The sequence below is a fragment of the Gekko japonicus genome, unplaced genomic scaffold (genome assembly GCF_001447785.1).
Source record: "Gekko japonicus isolate JY-2015 unplaced genomic scaffold, Gekko_japonicus_V1.1 scaffold4262, whole genome shotgun sequence".
Lineage (NCBI taxonomy): Eukaryota > Metazoa > Chordata > Lepidosauria > Squamata > Gekkonidae > Gekko > Gekko japonicus.
In genome coordinates, this window is record NW_015163736.1 from 66364 (window position 1) to 88366 (window position 22003).

The window sequence follows — 22003 nt, forward strand, 5'->3', positions numbered from 1 at the left end:
TCCCTAACAGGAAAAAAAATAGTAACCTACCCAATGCCCTTATCCCTTTCACACTGGAAAGCAGTAGATTCAGCTGCCTCACCTAGTGCTGCCTGGAAGACAGAAGGAGAAGGGGCACATAGAGCCCTCCATGCTGCATTCTGAGCCGCATCTTGAATCACAGCAGCAGTTGAGGTCACAGTAGCCTGGGTGCAGGTCACAGGGGCAAACTGACAAAGAGCCTTTGAGGGGGGGGAGGGGAATGAAGAGGATCAGCATTTGGGATTGCGGGAAGAAGCCATGAATCAAGAGAGATGTTTTGTACTTTCTATCAATTTATCTCATGTTTATCTCACACTTTCCCTAAGAAGCTCAGGGTGATGTACATGAGTCTCCCTTCTTCCACTTTAACTGCAGGATAGCCACGTGAGGTAGATTAAGCTGACACAGTGTGACTAGCCCAAAGTCATTCAATTTTCACAGCAGAGTGGGAATATGAACTCCAATATCCCAGAGTCCACTCCAACATTCGAACCATTGACACCACACTGCCTCCCCCCCATGCATTGTATATAGTTTTTATCTCAAAAAGAGCTGAAAAGAGTGCAGAAAGGAATTAGCTCAAGGAACTAGACAAGGCTCCTGTTCAAAGAATAGCTAAACCATCTGGGGCTTTTTAGTTTAGGAGAAACAGAACAAATTATGCAGGGAGTGGAGAAAGTTTACAGAAAGTATCCCCCCCCCCCCCATTGGCTCAGGGTGAAACAGACAGGCAATAGCTTCAGGACAGACATTACATAGACAATTAATTTATTGGATTCAGAGGCTCTCAAGGGAGTGATGGTAACTAACTTAGATAGCTTAAAGAGGAGACTAGAAAAGTAATTGCTGTTAGGGTTAGACAGATGAACAACCATTACTTATGATCAGACTTGGACTGGCCATTTACTTTACCAGGGAAAATTCCAGTGGGCTGGTGCTCTGTGCTTCCCCTCCCACAAGGGCCAGCACGGAGGAGCTCAGTAGCACCCAGCTTCACGCTGTGCTTGCCTAGGCTTGCCAGCCTCCTGATGGGGCCTGGAGATCGCCCACTTTTACAACTGATCTCCAGCTAACAGAGATCAGTTCCCCTGGAGAAAATGGCCTCTCTCCTCCCCAAACCCCACCCGCTCCTGGATCCACCCCCAAAGTCTCCAGGTATTTTCCAACCCAGTCCTGGCAACCCTATGCTCGCCCCAGACACAGTGGCCCCTCCTTTCTTTCCAGCCAGCTCTTTAGCCCTTTATCATTTGGAGGCGGGGCATGGCAGCAGGAGGGGTTTTGGCTCTTTTCCAGAACCGTTTTGGCCTCCCAGTCTGTCCTGATTATGGTACCTAAACAAAACCTACATTTTCATAGGCAGTGTAACGATTAATAACAGGTGCTGAGAGGCAATGGCAGCGGGGAGGATTCCTGCCGGCTAATGGCCTTCCTAGAAAAACCGGCCTGCCACTGAGGGAGTAGGGTGCTAGACTAGATGGACCTGTGGGCGAAGCCCTCTTTTACACTTCTTCTATAAAGCGGTGTTTTAGAACAGCGACTACCTCAGGCAACCCCCAGCTTCTCCCTCACCCATTCTGTGTCCGGCTCTCTCTTCCCTCCAAACCTCGGGTGGCTCGCTGGGCCCCATCTCATTCGTAGGATCTTCCTCCGAGTACAGAGTATCATTTTCTTTCTCCGGTTCAGCCTTCCCCAAGACCAACACCAGAAGCAGCAACAACACTATCAACTGCTCCACGGCCATCACAGACGCCTCCCTTCGTTGCTAAGAGACCGGAGTCGCACACTTACGACGCATGCTAATCGCGCACCCACACAAAGAGCCGTTAAGTGTCCATTGCGCAGGCGCAAAACATCTGCTTCTATTGAAGGAGGAGCTGCAGGCAGGCAGGCGGGACTGGTAGTGGATTTGCTCAGTGGTTCTGAGGAGTGAAATGCTGGGCAGTTTAGTTCACGTTGAATCGTGCAGTTTCTTAGGAGGCACCAAAGGCGACTGGGGCGGGACGGCGCGTGGGGCGGGAGGGGAAGAATTCGGGTCTCTTCTGATTTGAAAAAGGGTGCGAGTCCCAAGCGGAGTGAAGTAACAGCAGGCGACGCAATGGTCTGAGGCATGATTAGTATGTTTGAGGGAACATCAAAGGGGGGGGGGGACATACTCAGTTATCGCCCCCACTCTGTCTACAAAAGAGGGATTTGAAATTCCAAGCTGTATGCGATCTCTGTCAGCCGAAGGCGCTTTGCAGGATTGAAAATCACTGTAAAAGATGACTCTGCAACCTTTGGATTTTGTTTCTTCCCCGGATGGGGGCATTAGAAATTCTGTTAATGAAGGAAAAGAGAACGGGCTCTCAATGGGGAGAGAAGTGGGATGTATCTAAATAAATAAATTCTGTTAACTGGAATTATCAGGAAAAATCTCTGCGAGAAGAAGAACCATGTGATGATCAGTAAGACAGTGCATAGCTCTGCTGTGCTTTCCATGCGTGGAGGAAAGCGTCTAGTTCTGCGTCACTGACAAGCAATAATAGCATCCATAGGCACGAGACTTGTTGGCTTCTGAGAGGCTTAACTAATTTTTATTTCAGCATAAGCTTTTATGAGTCAGACCCCACTTCAGCAGATGGCCTTTATAAACTCACATTAGGGGGTGGATGGCAGATTGGGCCAGCAGTGTAATTGAGTGAAGCTCCACACACCTCTTGGCTTCGCTGCTGGTCATCAGGCTCCCATGGTTGCAGTTGTATTGGGTTGCCCAGCAACCTCAAAATAGCAGCCCAGATCTTGCAATGTAATTTCATGATTTCGTGTTTGGCATTTATTTTTCAGGAGTTTTAACCCCTCTCCCCAGCAAAGCTCTTCTTTGGTAGCACCTAGGACTAAATAAATGTAATACAGAACAACAGAAATAAAAGGGGACAGGTATAGTTTCTTGCAAGTGAAACACAACATCTTGCTTCCACTTCCCTAAAAGGTGGGAAATGCAGTCCATCCTTATATAAATGCATAAATGTTGTAAATGAATAAATACATGTAGGCTCTGAGAGCTGGAGGCTGATAGAGTGACCTCTGGTTCATCGGCTTCCCCTCTATTTAAAGCAGCAACCAGAGCTGCACAGAGAGTCATTACCATGTGGAAGTAGCCTAAGATCAACATGCAAATGTGCCCCCCGTGTTACTTTCATAATAAGTCCAGTTATATTTAGCCTAAGAAATCAAAGAAAAGTGTGTACTGATAGATTTCAAATATGGGTAAAAGAATGTTTAGAACAAGAAGCAGTTTTTAAACATTGGAATTAAGTGAAAGGCAGTGGGAAATGCTTAAATGTAAGAGGCATTCAGCAAGGGAAAAATCCTTGAGACACTGGAGCCTCCAGCCCTGGATAGGCACCACTCAGGGCAGGTTGATATAGCTTACTTTAAAGATTGCTGGATCTCTTCCGACTCAGCATTCTTTGGAAATACAGGGAGATTGTGGTGTTTCAGGAAAAAGAATGCCTTTTAACCTGAAGCTTGCTGGGAGGGGTGACCCGTCCCCTCCTCCTATTTGGGGTTCTGGAGAAAGGAGCATGTTGTGGATGGAATGGAGATTGGAGGAAAATATGATAGAAATGGAAACTGCAACATTAGGGCAACGTTTCAGTTTACTTTTCTTGCATGACTTTGGTGAACTAGACTCAAGACCACAAAAGCTTTTAATAAATTTGTAAGGGGTGCCTAAGGTCTTTAATTTATATTGCCTTGTCTCACAGGATTTGACAGGATTTGTCATCTTGATCTCCTTCAGTAAGAACCACTAGGAGTCACTACATCACCATGTCTAAACATTCTCTAGGCTTGCTGTTCCATTCTTATTCCTTGCAAACAATGGACAGTTTTCTGAAACCTTTGGGAAATGCAAGCACAAAGAAATAATACAGGAAGTTCTGTAGTTATCTTCACTAATTAAGAATATATTTTAATGTGGCAAATGTAAAAGTACACAGCCTTAAAAACTAACAAGATTTATTCCAGCATAAGCTTTGACGCAGAGCTCACTTCATCAGATGCATTATATGTATTCGTCTGCCTAACAGATATACAGTTCATGCTTCTGATGAAGGGAGCTCTGTCTCATGAAAGCTTATGCTGAGATAAATATTTTTAGTCTTTAAGGTTTCACTGGACTCCTTTTCATGCAGAATAAACAGAAGGCATCAAGAACCAAAAGGGTGAGAAGAAAGTCTAATGAAGGGCCCATATTAAAAACCTAGTTAAAACTTATAATATACAAAAATACAAGTATTTATTAGTAAGACAGTTAAAAACATACATGTTTGTGAGGCCTCAAAAGGTGAAAGTCATGTGTCTGGTGCCAAACGCACAGTTGCTGAATTAGAACCACACCTACTCAATAGCACTGCTATTTGCTTGAGGACACTCTAGCTCTGACTTTGATAGCCACATATGTGTTTTTGGAGCTAAATTGGAAGATGTTCTAATTCAGCAACTGTGCATTTGGCACCAGACACATGATCTTCACCTTTTGAGGCCTCACAAACATCTTTGTCATGTGTCTCTAGATCTTGCTGCTTAACCTTCCTCTTCCTGGTCCAATATTCACTTATTGGTTATCTTATTGAAATATGTATTTAAGTTATGTGTACCTCAATATTGTTTGACCTCTGAAGAAGGCCCTAATAGGGCAGAAATGCATCAGGTCATATGTATTGGCCCTTGTGTTTAGGCTATACTTTTTTACGAGGCTTTCATTGGGCCCTTATGTATGTTTTTAACTGTCTTTCTCAGGGGTCTTTTCCTAGAAAAAGAGCTGCAAGAGCTCATTAGCATATGTTATGCTAATGAGCTACTAGGCTATTTGCATAATAGCTCATTAGCATATGCAATTACCCCTGCCATCACCGGAAGTGATGTCAGAAAGGGAAGCAAAAGGGGGGAGGCATCTTCAAAAGCCTCCCCTTCCCTTCCCCGGGGGGGGGGAGCAAAGAGAGAAGGGGTTTAAACTTTAAACCCCTTCTCACTAGAGTTGGGCCGCAGAAGGAGGAAAGAGGGAAGAAAAGAGAGAGAGAGAGTAGAGAGAAGGAACGAAGGAATGAAAGAGTGAAAGAAAGAAGGAAAGAAGAAGGGAAAGAAAGAGCGAGAAGGGAAGAAGGAGAGAATGAAAGGAGGGAAAGAAAGAAAGAGCGAGAAGGGAAAGAGGTGAAGGGAGGGAAAGAAAGAGGACAAAGAGATGGGGGAGGGGGGAGGCTCTCCCACCCACCCCACTCCCCCAATCAAGCCTCCACCACCCCCCGCTGATCCCTCACTTACCCCGGGAGCCAGCGGGGGGACCTTTTCTGCCCTCTCACAGGCCGCAGCGCTCTGGCGCTGGCCCGTGGACGCGGCGGGGGGCCTCTTCTGGCCTCCCACGGGCCGCAGCGCTCCAGCGTTGGCCTAGGGAGGTGGCAGGGGGGCCTCTTCTGCTCTCCCACGGGCGGCAGCGCTCCGGCGCTGGCCCTGGGAGGCGGCGGGGGGCTGCAGTGTGGGGAGCTGGGGGCGGGGCTTGCTGCCACCACCTTTTTTTTACGGCGCCTGGGCTCCCGGAGCGGTGCTCCAGCATGTTCCGGCCCCAAAAAACCCCTGGTCTTTCTAATAAATACTTTTTTTTTTTTGTATATTATAAGTTTTAACTAGGTTTTTAATATTGGCCCTTCATTAGACTTTCTTCTCACCCTTTTGGTTCTTGATTCCAGTTTTTGGGTCAGGTTTGTTTTCCCCTCCCTGTGTCTTACTAAACAGAAGGCATCACCTATATAGATCTCAATCAGAATTTTCCCTTTACTAATTTTTATTGTAGATTTTGTTTGTTAACTTGTTTACCCTTGAGACTGCAAATTGATGTTGGGAAGCCTATTCAAACAAAATGCTTGATTCGATTTATGTGGATTTTATTTTCTTTTTTAAAGTATACAAGGTTTATGGACTGAAGGACAAGGATATGCACATTTGTTAGAATATGTTCTATATTTTTATGGAGACAAATCCTTTGGTATGGATGCCATGCTGCTATTTGCCCAGCACAATCCATTAAGCCTGAATACCCACTTCAGGTAGTTTTTCTTTATTACTTTGTTGTGTTGAAAGGCATTTGCAAATCATCTTGAAGGTCTATAGTAAAGGTAAAGGTTCCCTTGCTCGAAAGCCAGTCGAATCCAACTCTAGGGTTGCGGTGCTCATCTCCGTTTCAAAGCCGAAGAGCCAGCGCTGTCCGAAGACGTTTCCGTGGTCATGTGGCCGGCATGACTAAACACCAAGGTGCACGGAACGCTGTTACCTTCCCACTGTAGTGGTACCTATTTATCTACTTGCAATTTCTTGCTTTCGAACTGCTAGGTTGGCAGGAGCTGGAACTAGAGATGGGAGGTCACTCCGTCTTGCGGCACCCGGGTCTTGACCTGCTGAACCACTGACCTTCCAAAGCCTCCAGTTCAGCCTCTTAACCACCTGAGCCACCGCAGCTCCTGAAGGTGTATACAGGAGTGATATTTGATGTAGCAGAGGGGCTAAAAACCGTGACCTCCGAAGTTCCTAGTTCAAATGTTACCTGTGCTGTGAAGTGATGAGGTGGCCTTGGATAAGATCTCCACTGTCCATTTACAAGATTGGTAGCCATGTTAGTCTGTCTGTAGCAGTAGAAAAGAGCAAGAGACTGAAAAAGTGAGCAGTGACTCATGAAAACTCATCCCGTGCCACAAAAAAAAAAATATTAGTCTTTTGCTCTTTTCTACTGTCCATTTACAATATGACAATAAGAACAGCAACACTGTGCAGAATTGCTGGAAAGATTACCGGAGTAATGCCTGTTGTTAATCCCTGAAGTATTATCAGTGCTAATTTAAGATGCAAAAATGAATGAAGGATGATTCTGCTACTTGTAAATGTTTTGAACTCAGTTGTTTTGATGAAAGTGGTTTTGGCGCCATGCACCTTACTGGGACTGTTTGCTATGATCAGTCTTGCAGAGGGAGCACTACTTGGGGTTTAAGACATTTGTAACTTGGGCCACATGATTCTTCTACTCCTGTTTAGGCTGGATTATTGTTAACATTATCTGGTTGGCTAAACATTTAGGAGTCAATAAGAAAAATGTTAGGAAAACAGTTTGCCCTTAAAATCCATAGGTTTGCCTGGTGGTTGTTTTTTTTATGACGAGGCTTTAGTAGTGCTGTGTTTGAGAGCAGAAGCTTAAGTGGCTAATATTAAAAGCAAAAATTACAAACAAATGGGATAAACGATCATGATGACAGTGCTTATGACTAGGGAAATAAGGTTGTGGTGGACAGCCAAAATAAGTTCCATCTGGGATTTCATAACTAAAAAGCATGTACATATTGTGCAGATTTGTGTTTTGCAGCAACAGTAGTTATGTGCCAGTTCCCATTTAATTCAAAGTGTCTGGATTCGATGTTATGAGATGGGACTCCTGATAGCCTTTCCAAATCATTGTTTCACTCACAGGTTTTGTTTTTTGTTTTGCCCTTCGAGTTTGCTGCAGTGTTTTCAGGCATTTCCTAAGGTGTAAATATCAACTTTTGACACTGTCGTGTCAACAGATATTTCTGCAACTTAAAAAAAATACCTTTAGTAGTTCAGCTTTATATTTTTACTTTGTATATCTAGAAGACTGCATAATTTGCTGTTGCTATTGCCATGCACTGGAAGCTCCATTTTGTGGTGGTAATTTTTTCTTTTCCCTCTTCAAGACGTGCACATTCATTGCCCTTTCTGGGACCTATACCTCATGCCGTAACTCTATGTATAGGTGGCTGTTGCTCTAAAAATAATGTGAATCCCAAATATACAAATTCCACTAGTAGAAAACATTATCAAAAATTGCCAAAACAATATATTTAAACATTTATAAAGTTGGTGTCACAACAACAACATTTATGCATACTGTAACTATATTAAGCCATGATACAATATTTCCTCCTTTGAAGATAAGACATAAAGTCCATGTATTCAGTGTACCTTGATAACTTGATAGTAGGAGTCCACATAGTCATAACATATTTCAAGCAGCCTTTGCAAAGACGCCCATTCTAGATATTTGGAAGATGCGTTTCCTTTGACTTATTCAGTTTGCCGGCTGTGTGAGCGGAACCTGATTTCAACAATTTCAACAGGCTACAAGATTATAGTATAGTATAAGGAGCTAATCATAGGTTCGCTCCTTATACTATGAACCTTGTGGTCTGTTGAAGTTGCTGAAATCAGGTTCTGCTCACACAGCCGGCAAACTGAAGAAGTCAAAGGAAATGCATCTTCCATAATGGGCATCTTTGCAAAGGCTGTTTGAAATATGTTATACTATGTGGACTCCTTCTACCAAGTTACACTGAATACATGGACTTTATGTCTTATCTTCAAAGGAGGAAATATTGTATCTTATGCCTTAATATAGTTACAGTATGCATAATGTTGTTGTTGTGACACCACCAACTTTATAATTGTTGAAATATATTGTTTTGGCCATTTTTGATGGTATTTTCTACTAGTAGAATTTGTATATTTGGGATACCTGTGACACTAGTCTTTTTCCCTTGTTGTTTGGATTTACTAAAATAATGTGGGCTAATACAAGCTTCAGTCAATGAATATTCATCCTTGTTCTCTGGAAATATCATACCTCTTATAGCTGTATCCATATGCAAGGATTCTTCATTTCCCTGTAACCACCACCATCACAAATGTGGAGGCATTTGACTGGCAATGGAGCATCTACATGGGATTTTTGTGTGGACTTCTCTCCATCAGCTGCCATTTCCCCTGCCATATACTAGAGAGCTTTTTTTAAAAAAAAAACACAGTTATTGTAATTGAACTATAGTATTATAATAATAATAATGTTATAATCATCTGTTGTCACAATCTACTGGTTCCAGATTTTGGGTTTAAAGGGGGAAAAGGTACATCTCTGGGTTATAGACTTGCTTTTTGAAAATAATGAAAGCTTGGAATATGAAGGAACAACTCAATTGTGGCAAAAGATTGTTATATCATTATTGTACTATAGTGATCTAGCCGTTGATGACTTTTTTTGCAGCAAAGTTGGAAAAAACCTTCTGTGTGGAGTTTTCTGTTCACTGCCATTTGAAAACTAATTTTGGGCACAGTCCATCAGGTATATCATGTAGATGTATCATTAAACCAAGAGACGTATGCAAGAGTTCAATTTGTAATGAAGTTCATCCCAATTGTTGATGAAAATACAGTTTGTCACAAGCTTAACCATACAGCTCCTTATATACTTAACTAATATTTTAAATTTAGGGTTTTGCATTCTTGATTACAATCATAACAACTCAAGTTAGAACCCATGGGAAAACAGATTTCAGAGAGGAGTTATAGACAACTGCCCCCTATTAAAGTTGTCTGCCACGGTTGTCCTGACTTGCAACAGGGGTTCCAATAAGAAGCCAGAAAAAATGCTCCGAAAATAACATCTGGCAACTTCATATCATATGCCAGAGAGCCAGTTTGGTGTAGTGGTTAAGTGCGCAGACTCTAATCTGGGAGAACTGGCTTTGATTCCCCACTCCTCCACTTGCACCTGGCTCAGGGCCGGCCCTATCACTAGGCCTGCTAGTATCTCGCCTAGGGCTTAGATACTAGCAGGGCGCTAATTCCCCTGCCGCCCCCACGTCAAAAGCTCCCCCCCGCCAAGGCCCAGCCGCAGAAGCTGCCCCTGCTACAAGCCCTGAAACAACCCGCCGCAGCAGCCACCCGACTGCCACCCCTTTGCCACCTCCGCCTGCCTGTGGGACCCTTCCAAGCCAGGGGCCGGCAGGGCCGAGGAGCACCCGGAGTCCCACCGCCACGGCCAGGCTGGTGGAGAGGCGGCCAGGGCGGGCGGCGGAGCGGTGGCGGCTCCTTCCAGCACCCCTTCTTCGCCGCCCCCTCAGCAGGCTTTCACCTCGCTGCCCTCGCGGCTGCCTTTGCCGCCCTCGAGCCCCCCCTGGACACGCTCCTGGTCCCACTCGGGCTTCTTCAGCCTGCTCGCCATGAACGCCGCCACCAACGCCACCGCGGCGGCCGCCATGCACTTCCAGCCGCCGCCTCCGCCAGCCCCGCCGCATCTCCACCCGAGTCTGGCCAAGCTGGGAGCCCGCAGCCTGGGCAGACGGAGCCCCGCCAGACACAGGCACCCACAAGCCCCGCCGGGAGCCCGGCTGCCCACGCCAAGTAATGGGGCCCGCGCGGGGCTGGGTGTTGTGTTGTGTGTGTTTATGCGTGCGGGGGTGATCTTTTTACTTCTTTCAAGCATTCACTGATTGGCTCTAGCTTCAATGCATCCTGCCAGTATCTAAAGGAGATTCTAATTACTGTGTCTCTAATCCTATATGGTTAGGTTGCCCCTCTCCTCTCGCCTTTTACATTTTAAAATTTAATTTGATTTTGTGGGTCCTCAGGCAGCATCATGATATTACAGGGCTATGATTCTGTGATTCTGTGAATCATAGGGTCCCTGTGGTTCTCATTGCCAAGGATGAGTTTACCAATCAAAAGAAGAGCCTTTAACTTTCTAATTCTTAAGGCTTATACAATAGTAGTATCCTTGTCCTCACAGTGGCAGCTTCCTCATATTTTACAAATTCCTCATTTAACTATTTTGGAAACAACTGCATTGCATCCTCTGCATGTATGGCAAACACTAGGCAAGTATATTCCTGCAAAATTTCAAGAACTCCTCATCATTAAGGCAGCAATGGAAATCTGGCTTTGCCTGGGCAGGCTGTTTGGTTTTGATCCTTCATAGCAACTTAAGTCTTTAAAAATATATTATTAACATTCTTAAAGAAACATTACACCTATGTAGGCTCATTACGTCACATTATAAAACCTAATCATAAACCTTATAATTCACAATTCCTAATCTTCTATCCTAACCTCCATATCACCATCACCAAATTCTAAGTACTTAATTGATAGTCTAAACTAGAATTGTCCTTCATACAGAATCTGTTGTTACACAACAAATACTTTGCTCTTTGGATGGTTACCTGTGAAATCCAAGAGGGGTCAGATACCGGGATGAGGAGAACTTTCTTAGAGGTCACGTAATAAATTCTGCAAGGATGGGTGGTTGCCATATGACCTGGCCACCTGGATCCATGCCACAGTAACATCAAGACTAGACTACATTGGTCTCCCCTCAGAATCAATTTGGAAACTCCAACTGGTCCAGAATGCTATAGCTCGGCTGTTAGCAGAAATTCGATGGAATATGCATATTACTCCCATTCTGCAAACACTGCATTGGCTGCCCATTTGTTACCAGGCTCAGTTTAAGGTATTGGCTATCACATACAAAGCCTTAATGGTGTTAGCCAAATTGCTCTGATAGATAAATAACTGTGGGGAATTATAATTATTAATATGCAGTTGGCTTTTAAGGGAGCAATAGCCTGTGTATACAGGAGTCCCGCCTTTTCCAGTCACCCAGAAATAAATGCAGAAGCCAAGTCCAAAAGAAATGGTTTCTTTACTGGAAAGTATATTTCAGACATACAATAAAAACACAATCATACACACAATTAATCAGACCTAGGAAATATAGATAGAAAGGGATAGTGATGTTCGCATTAGCAGGAGAATATGTACCTGTCCTTGGCGAGATGAAGCGATCCACAGAAAAATAAGGGGAAAACGGGGTCGTATTCTGAGCCAGCAGAACACGTGGGAAGCAGCGCTAAAACCAAGAGTTGTGGAGATAAGGGTGGATCTAGAGGCAGAGGAGAGAGCATGGTGGATCATGCTCTTTTATACACTATTGGGACTTGGGGGTGGGCTTCGCTGGCCACTTCCCTTGTCATGTCCCCTTGGTCAGTCCCAGGAAGTTTCCTAATCAAAACCTAGTTTCAGGAGGAAGGGGGCTTAATGGTTGGGCAATATTGGATTCTATTTACTCTTAACAGTGGTGCCTTTGAGAACAATAGCTGAGGCAGCCGGAGTCATTGTCATTGATGGTCTGTTGATGGTTCCAGTTGATGCGTTTAGCTGGTACTTGTCACCCCTCTAATCCTCTCATGGCTGTGGATCCTTTGTCATGCTGGATCGCCTACATGCAATGTTAGGCGAAGGTGTGTTGGGGGGGAAGGTGCCTGCATGTCAGAGAAGATGCTAGCTCATGGAGTTTCTTTTCAAGATCTCTGGTCATATGGCTTGGCATGGTGTCCATTTAAACAGCAAATGATTACTGGCCTTACTGTGCTTCACGTGGCTACGGAGCTTGGTTCTCTTCCTGCTGCGATGCAGGCAAGGGATGACAGGTAACCCCAGGAACCAGTGGCACATCATCTCAGGAGAAGATTTTCCTCTGCTGGGCGCATGTCTGTAGTTGGTATCATCTTAGGGTTACCACACAGTCCATTCCCTTTTGCAAACACTGCACAGTCCAGTTATTACAGAGTTCGTAAGTCCAAAGGAGCGCTATAAGTGCCTTGCAGGGCAACAATGGCCTTGACCCTTCTTATTTACAGGACCGCCTGTCTTCCCATGCTCAACCACAACAACTTCGCTCATGTCAGCAGGGGCTTCTGCAGGTGCCAACTTGCAAATGGGCAGAATCAAAACTGTGCATTCACATGCTTTCTCTGTTGTGATTCCCACCTTGTGGAATGACCTGCCCAAGGTGGTTAGGGAAGATCCCACTCTCTTGGCTTTCTGCAAACTAGCAAAACTGAGTTATTCAAATTTCTGCACAGGTAATAGAGTTGTACTGTGCAAAATGGTTCACACACTTACTTGGATAACAATTAGAGAATGTGGTCTATACCACTATGTATTGCTTATTGTAAGTAGGTTCCTATTATGAAATCTTTGTACTGCTTAATGTATCATGTTAATACTTATGCTATGCTTCAGTTCTTTCTGGTGGTTCCAGGCTTCTAAAACCCTAATGCATTGGTTATTGAATTTCCCATTTTTTTATTGTACTGACTTACTTTGTGTGATCCACCCTGAGTCCCTGTGAGAAAGGCAGGCTATAAATAATGTAAATTTAAAAAATCCTCCCTCAGTTAATATGCAGAGCAAAAAACTTTCAAATGTATTTATTTCATTTGTTTTCTACCTTTCTCACTGAAACTCAAGGCAGATTACACGTTTACAAACCATTTAGTCACAGCAATATAATACAATCAGCAGTGCGATAAAACAGGACTACCAAATTAGAGCGTGGTACACTAAAACAGTATAGTGCATGCAATAAAACAGTATAATACATGCAAAAAACAAAAACAAAACTGGATTAAAAATTAGAATAACAGTACAATCAGTAGAACGTATTCAATGAACATTGCAATGAAACCTCTAAAATTTCACATGTATTCAATATGACCCTATTCCTTTAATTTAAAAAGGCCTTTCTGAACAATTAGAGAAACAGTGTACTACAGTACGGGAACCCACAATGTACAAGGCCACATACTTCATGATTTGGAACTTATATGTTGGAACTCTAGATTGACTACATTTTGAGTGATAGTTTTTATAGAATCTGAAGACTGAAACAATGACAGATACTGTTGTAACAGCACAAAAGCAAAAGTTGTGTAATACCTTTATTAAGACTAACCCAAATATCACAAAACTCTGTGCAAACACAGGTCATCAAATCGCTTGGAAAGAAAAGCATGGCATTCTCTTTTTTGTGAATAAGAAAGGCAGCAGTTATGTCAAATGGCTCCAGCACTAAATGAGACACAAAAGTCCCTTGTATGGTTGAGAGTAAATAAAATCATGGTGGTTCTTATATGACAATGTTGGAGGTTAAAGTGTTGCACTAGGTACAGAGTCAATGGACGCCAAATTAGGTAATATTATTCAGCAGCTGGAATGCAAGTAGCCTTTAAAACCTACTAGGCCAGTGGCATCTGTGTGAATACATGCCTCTTCTGCCCTAATGCTAATTGTAATGATGGCACTTTGTTGTCTTCAATCTTCAGTGTTGTTTCCAGGCTGCCACTAGCAGGGAAAAGGAGATGCCTCCCTGGGTGTGCCTTGCTACTCCCTTATGGTGCCCCAGCACTAGAGGGACGGCAAGCAGTTTGCCAGCCTTTCTGTTCTTATTTCCAGGTTTCATTCTCTGCCCAGACACTGGTTCCATTATGATCCCCCCGTTTCCTCTTTTTTATTTTTGTGTTTTAGAACTTCCTCCCACTATTGTCTGGAACCTCATCAGTATCCCGCTGCTTGTCTGTGTTCATCTCTGGATAGCAAGAACCACAAGAAAATGAATTGTCCTTATCTTTTCATAGTATGAAGCGAACGTTTCAAATTCTGATCTTAGAAGAAAAGCACCCTAAACAAACCTAAGACATTGAGAAAGAAGCAAGCTGGTAGGAGCATACAGGTAATTTAAGGCTATTAGTGTTAAACCAAGCAGGATGCTAGGGCTCTTTTCTGCAAAAAACCAGGTACAGGAGGGCCCAATTTGGTTCATTGTCATGGCCCTGGGAAAGCACTGGTGAGGTCTAGGTAACTCTCACTTCCACACACATTCACACACACACACACTGTTTCCTTTATCAGAAATGGTCCTCAACTGAGCTGCTTTAAGCCCAAGTGGTAAAAGGCACAGTACAAGTAGGTTTAATTTTAATTCCTGGGATTCAAAGTAGCCCCTCCCACTGCAGGGGGCTACAGTTCAGATCAGAGATACAATGTAGGGATGGGGAGAGTTAACCCCCAACACTTCAGTCCTGATCCATATATCAGTCACCTCCTGCATGCAATAACAGCTTTTGGCAGCTGAAATACACATCTGAGGGAGGTGAAGTGTCATTTTGCTTAGTCCTTTAACACAAGGCTGAATCTTGGATTTTCATGTATTTCAGTATCCTTTTCATAGTCTGAAAGATGTATCTGTGCTAAAAGAATCCCATGGAGGGAGGAACCAGGGTAAAGTCATGGGGCCATAGACCCAAGTACACTAGTACAGGGTCCTCAAGTGTGGACAGGAATACGCTTGCAATTTCAAGTTCAGACTTCACTCCCACAGATGTAACTGGTGCTCCTGAGGCTTTTGGAGTACATCACTGGCATGGGATGTTCTTTCATGTGACTTTAAGCACAACTTAGCAAAAAGGACTGCAATGTAAAGAGTACAAAATGCTTGCATTCTGCTCTCAGGCAAATAAGATTTACTATAAAGAAGTTTGGCCACACCTCCAAAGGTTTACTTCCAGAAGGATATGTGGCATCTTCAGACTTCCTTCTGTCCAACCTTAAACCATCAGTGTGCAGACAGAAATATGGTAAGAGGTTGGCTTAGTGGACTGTATTTCCTGTCTCAACTCCTGTTCATACTTAGTTTGAGCCAGGACTACAGGTTATGAAGTAATGCTTAATTGCCTGTCTAAAGAGAAAAGGCTAGGGTTTTCCTATGAGGAAGGTAGGGTTCCAGGTGCAGTTCGGGGAGGGGGGATACATATCCCTAAGGAAATGCTGGTACAAAAGTGACTAAGATAATTTTCCAGACACTGAAGGAAAGGCCTGACTAAGCAAGCCTACATAGCCTGCGATGCAGTTTACTGGATACACCAAACATCTGGAAAAGGGCCAAGCAATGTAAACTCAGCTGAACTGGAGTCTGGATTCATGAGGTTTGCCTGCTTAACACAGTGAGCCAGAAAACAGGACAGAATCCACAACTTTAGTCTGGATGTGTACTGATGATCCTAGGGTTGCCAGTCTCCAGGTGGGACCTGGAGATCTCCTGGAATTACAACTGATATCTTATTTGCTGGGGAAACAACTGGTTTGACCTGGAAGGAAGATGTCTGCATTCACTAAAGGCAAAAGGTTCTCATAATTGGGGGTGGGGTGGGAAATAGAATCATGTGTAAATTCCTGCGTTCCAAAAGAGCAAGACTTTTTTGGGGGGCAAGTTTTCTTCCTACTTTATGCTTGGACCATCTTCAGACCTATTACTAAATCCCTTATTGAGAGGATTGTTAAACCACCCAAATCTGAGGGTGTAAAGAACAAAACTAAAAATACCAAGAAATTCTGTAGCCTTCAGGAAGTTCCCCCATGTTAGGAAAATATGATTTTGTTAGACTTCCTCATACTTTAAGGAACTGCTGTGTTGTTCCCTTCCAATAGGGAGGAAAGCCAGTGTGGTGTAGTGGTTAGACATTAAGTAGGCCTGCTGTGTTCAGGTCCCAGCTCAGCCATGAAGCTTAATAAGTGTTTTTAGGCCAATTGCTCTTTCTCTCAGGGCCAAATTACATGTGATGACATCCTCATGGCTGCCATTAGGATGCTGCCGTCATTTAAAAATACTGAAAGGGTCTGATCCTGATGGAGCCCATAATGTGGCAGTCTGGGGCACTCTTGTCCCCCCACCCTTTTCAAGGGCCGAAATGCCCGCACCCTCCCCACAGCTGATTAGGCAACTAGAGACGTCAAGGGCGAGGGAAGGAAAGAGCACCACAATGTGAGCCTGATCAGGCTCTCACTACATTTTTAAAATGACTTTAAAATGTCAGTAGTATCCTTGTGGCAGCTACAAGGGCACCGTCATGTCTGGTTTGGTCCTCAGCCTAATCCACCTCTTGGAGAAATACATCTATTTCTTCTTTTATTTATGTTATTTGTAGTCCGCCTTTCTCACATGAACTCAGGGTGGATTATACATAGTGAGATGGTATGGTACAATCAACAAAATGGGACATTCTATAGCTACAAGTCCTAATCATTTAACCAAGTAAGTTTGTGAAATCATTTTGTGCTGTGCAGCCTTATTACCAGCTTAGAAAAGCCCTCTTGAATAGTTCAGTTTTGCATAGTTTGCAGAAGGCCAAGAGAACAGGAGCTTTCCTGATCTTCCCAGGCAGGCCATTCCACAAGGTAGGAGTCTCAACAGAGAAAGCACATGAATGCCCATTTACAGATTGACACCTAAAGAAACTCCTGCTAACATGGAGAAATTAAAAAACCGTGGCATGCTACTCTGAACTCCTCTGCAGAAAGGCAATATAGAACTGTGATAAACAGGTTGTCAGATGAAAAATATAACTTCTTTGGTGCCCAGCTGTGCTACAACTCTCAAGTACCTCTTATACTGAGGGTGGGAGGGAAATGAAGTTTCTTCTTTCAAAGACACCCACACATACAAGCTGTTCCTATAGCTTACCTGGAAAAACACTGCCTTCTGAAAAATCCAAGTAATGAGAGGGAACGTGAAATATGTTTTTATTGGCAGTAGAAGTCTCTTTTTCCAGATGATCAAAGACTCCATAATTGCTATACTGAGATAGCTTTCTTTGAGATGCAGTGTATTTCCCTTGACTTGAGGCTTTTAGCTTTATCTCATTTGCCACCTGCTCCATAGCTTTGCTCTAAGCAACATGGTCTTCCAGACAGAGCAGTGGCATTTGAGTACAAGAGAACAGATGTAGTTAAAGTGAATTTGCCAGTGGTGGTGGAAAGTGCCGCCAATTCTCAGCCCACTTATGGTGACCCTGTAGGATTTTCAAGGCAAGAAATGAACAGAGGTGGTTTGCCATTGCCTACTTCTGCACAGTGACCCTGGTATTCCTTAGTGGTCTCCCATCCAAGTACTAACCAGGGCCGACCCTGTGTAGCTTCCAGAGTTGACGAGATTGGTGTAAGATATTTCCTATGGTAGCAAAATCTTCCATGAAGACTTTCACACAAGCAGGGGCATAGCCAGAATTTTGCAAGTCACCCGGCATTTTAGAAAGTTGGAGGGCAAGTGGAGGGCCGAGTCTTCCTTCTTTCGCAGCCGGATCTGAAGCCAGCTGCAAGAGCATGAAGACGAAGACCTGCCATGGCCGCAGCCTCTCGCCCTCCTCTCCTGCTCAGCAAGGAGCTCAGCAACCTCCCCAGGCCGGTCTTCCTGCTTCTCGCAGCCAGGTTCAAAGCCAGCTGTGACAGCACAAAGACCCACTGCTTCTCGCCCTCCCCTCCTGCTTGAGCAGGAGGCAGAGAGAGGTGGGGCCAGCAGGCCAGGTCTTCCTGCTTTCACAGCCGGCTTCAAAGCCGGCTGCGAGAGCACAAAGACCCGCTGCGGCTGCCTCTTCCCCTCCCTCCCTGCTCCGCCAGGTCGGGGGCCCTGAGTGGGAGGAGGCTTATCAGGAAGTCAGAGGGCAGGGCCCCAGAGGCCCTGCTGTAGCTACTGGCCTACACACAAGGCTAAACTGGGAACAAACAGTTTTCCTGGGACACAACATGGAGGTGGTAAAGCCAATTGAAAACACCGAAGAACAGATTCAACAGAACAACCAACGGAATGAAGCATGACTGCAGATCAACTTAGACGCATTCAAGTATATAATAACAGGGCTGGCTTGTGCTAGCCAGATAAGGGATTTTGCCAGAGGGGCCAGAATTAAAAGTATCTAGAACATTTTATGTTCTTAGACTGATTTACTGTAGTCAGGTTGTTTACAACCATGTTGGTCCTTGTAGCATCTGCCCTGATAAAGAGTTCTGGGGGACTCAAAAGCTTGCACACTGTTATGTGTGATTGGATTGGTCCTAATAAAAGGTACTACATGGATTGTGTTTTTGGCTTCTTTGACTTACAATGTGAAACTAAAAACAAGTGAGGTTATACACCACAATAAGAGTGATGTTTCCACCAGAGAGAGGCATTTCTTTCCACATAGTAATTCAAACAATATTCTAATAATATTTTAGTAATTTAGATACATCTGCAATGTTCTGAATCACCTATGTCTAATAGGTGGCTGTTCATCACCTAAACACTTCTATATATTGATTTAGATATTTATTTCCTACTTTTCTCCCCAATGGGACTCCAGGCAGCTTACAAGATAATTCACCTGTTCTCACTTATCAGCACAACAAACCTGTGAGGTAGGTCGCACTGGAGTGAGTGATTGGCTCAAGGTCACCCACTGAGTTTCCACAGTAGAGTGGGGATCCTAGTCTGACATGCTGATCACTATGCCATGCTGAGTAGTCCTGCTGGAGAACAGAGATAACTAAAGTGACAGGCTTAACAACACAAGCTGGGTATTCACTTCTGCATGCGTGGTGTAATGCTGGAGAGGACGGAATTTAAAAATGTATATATGAAGGAAGTTCAGAAAATGACATGGTACATGTGGGCAATGAATCTGATTGAGTGTGGAAAGGAGAACTACATTGCAACATTCCCCAGTGCATTTACAGCAACAATAAGTACATCAGCTGGAGCAAGCCTTGCATTTTCTTGGGTAGAAAAATAGAGTTCTGACGGAACAGAAAGTGCTATGTCCTCAAAATAGTAGCAGTAGCTTCAGAAATGGTGTCCTAGGTGTTGTGAAACACAATTAAAAAGCAATGAAGTTAACATGAAAAACAAAACAAAAACTAGCTCTTTAATGGCTCACACATAAAGGCTCTTCTTTAATGGCTTACACATAAAGGCTCTTCTTTAATGGCTTACACATAAAGGCTCTTCTTTAATGGCTTACACATAACGAAAGCGCAGATTGAAAAATCTGCCAGCAAGTAAGCAGCTGACTACAGAGGTGTAAACTAGAGGGGGGAAGCAGGGCTTAAGACCCCCCCCCCCGGGATTTCCTAGTGAGGGTGATTTCCACCCTCTGCTGTCAGGCCTTCTGAGATTTTCTGGCATGAGTAATCCACCCTCCCTAGGGTTGCCAGGTCTGGGTTGGAAAATACCTGGAGACTTTGGGGGTGGATCCAGTAGTGGGCAGGGTTTGGGGAGAGGAGGGGCCTCAGCATGGTACAGTGCCATAGAGTCCACCATTCAAAGCAGCCATTTTCTCCAGGGGAGCTGATCTCTGTCAGCTGGAGATCAGTTGTAAAAGCGAGAGATCTCCAGGCCCTACCTGGAGGCTGGCAAGCCTAACCCTCCTCCTTCCTTCCCCACCAGGTAGCATCATAAATAAGGTTGCCAGGCCCCCAGTCTGGGTGGGGGTTCCCCTGCTTTTGCAGGCTCCTTTTTGCTGCTGGCCAGCGGGGGGAAGCCCCAACCACAAATGCCCTCAAGCACGATGTAGTGACCTCACCCAGAAGTGACGTCATCACATCTTCAGCATTGGGGGTGACGTTCTAGTTTTTGGGCAAAACTCGATGGGGCTCAAACCATAGCGTGTTGCCCAAAAACTAGAGTGTCGCCCCCCCCCCAACATCGGCGATGTGATGACGTCACTTCCAGGCAATGTTATTGCGGCATGTGTGTAAAGCAGAAGATCCTGGGACAGACCCTGGAGCCCCCTGCCGGCAGCCAAGTAGGACCTGGCAATCCAGACCATGAAGCTGCTCAGGCTGTCAGGTTATCAAGGTCAGTAATTTGTTTATTTTTGTAGCAACCTAACAAGTTCCTACAGGCACAGGGCTGATTTTGTTTGTTTGCTTGTTTGTTGTAAAGATAAGGGGAGGAGGGGACCTTTAGTGGATAATACTGTCTGTGAAGAAACGAGAGGGGGGGGGAGAATGGAAGTGGGAGGGAAAGATCAATCCATCTAGCAATGAGAAGGCCTCAATGGTTGGACTGAAGGCATTTCCTGTAGCCTGCAACACAAACTCTTAGTAATGGATTAAGAGTAGGGTTGCCTGGTGCAACGTTGAACTTTTCGGACAAAATTCTATGGTAAAAACGGCTACAAATGATAGAGTTTTGCCCTCAAACCAGAGTGTTCCTGTGCGAGATCCCCAATGTGATGTCACTTCCATGTGACATCATCACGTCGGGGACATCTCCATGCAATGTCACTTTTTAGGGGCGGAGCCCTGCCCCATTCCCAGAAGGCTCCTTCCCACCCCCCACCTGTGTGTTGTGGAGACCTGGCAACCCTATTGTGTGCGGATGTGTGTTTGGGGGGGTGTTTCCTCTGCTGGCCAACTGGCCGGCAGTGGGCTGGAGCCCACAAAAGTGAGGGGGGATCCCCTGCCCAGACCGGGAACCTGGCAAGCTTAATCCAGAGAGTTATGGGTTCCCTTCACCAGTTGGATACTAAGAACTGTGTCCTGGTGGGCCCTGCCTTAGACAAAGAAATGGTCCTATCCAATGTTCCCTTTAAGCTGTGGAGTCTTGTGAGCAAAAATTCTGCTTTGTGAGCTACTGGCATTAAAGTTGTGAGCAAGCAACTTTGCTATTGCACAAATTAGTTTGTTCTGGAGCCATCCTTCCTGAGCTAAGACAAAAATGAGTGAGCCGGAGGCTAAAAAACTGTGAGCTAGCTCACACTAACTCAGCTTAGAGGGAACACTGGTCCTATCTTCATTTCATCGTTAGCTATGGGTGTGGGGGAGTGTTACCAAGGTCCACCTTCCTAATTAGATGTGTGCTGACTACCCTGATTTCGTTCTGGATAAATTCGCCTTGGCAGTCATGTTAGGCGCTAGTAATGCCTTGCTTTGGAGAAAGATTCAGGTGGGTAGCCAGGCTGGTCTAAAGCAACAGAACAAAGTTTGAGTCCAGTGGCACCTTTAAGATCAACAATGTTTAATTCTGCATATAAGCTTTTGTGTGCACGCACACTTCTTCAGGTACATTGAAACAAATTTCCTCAAGCCTTACATATGGGGGGGGGGTTTAGTTGCCAGGAAGGGCTAGTTAGAGTCATAAAATGTAATGTTGGGTACCAGAGATATAAACTTCACAAAGGACAGCAACTGGTAAGCTCCAGGTTGGTTTGTCCTCACTGCAGGGAGGGGGGTGCAGAGGAAAACCCACACAGGCAGACTGGAGAGCCAGCAGTGCAGCGCTGGGCAGATGCTCCCATGCCCTAATAGAGAATTGTCTGCACCTCCCATGTGCAAACACTGATCCCTGCAGTTATCTAGGACAGCATCCATGGAGCTGCAGGTCGAGTGGAGAGGCATGAATGCGGCTGCAGTGGCTCCTAACTTATCAGTCCCTGAAGTGAAGGGGTTCTGCTTGACTGCTACAGATGCCAGGAAGGGCTCTGCCTGCCCCCCCCCCCCCCCCCCCCCCCCC

The 22003-nt window shown here is 44.8% G+C and overlaps 1 protein-coding gene across 1 annotated transcript in view; it reads right to left on the bottom strand.

The window, feature by feature from the left end:
- TCTN3 (tectonic family member 3) overlaps positions 1-1763 on the bottom strand; it is a 16290-nt gene extending 14527 nt beyond the window's left edge. Inside the window, exons 1-2 of the mRNA XM_015407880.1 lie at positions 1591-1763; positions 83-221 (exon numbers count right to left, since the gene is read on the bottom strand). Of these exons, the coding sequence (XP_015263366.1) occupies positions 83-221; positions 1591-1762 (311 nt within the window). The 5' untranslated portion in view covers position 1763. The remainder of the gene's footprint in view (positions 1-82; positions 222-1590) is intronic.
- Positions 1764-22003: the final 20240 nt, after the last annotated feature.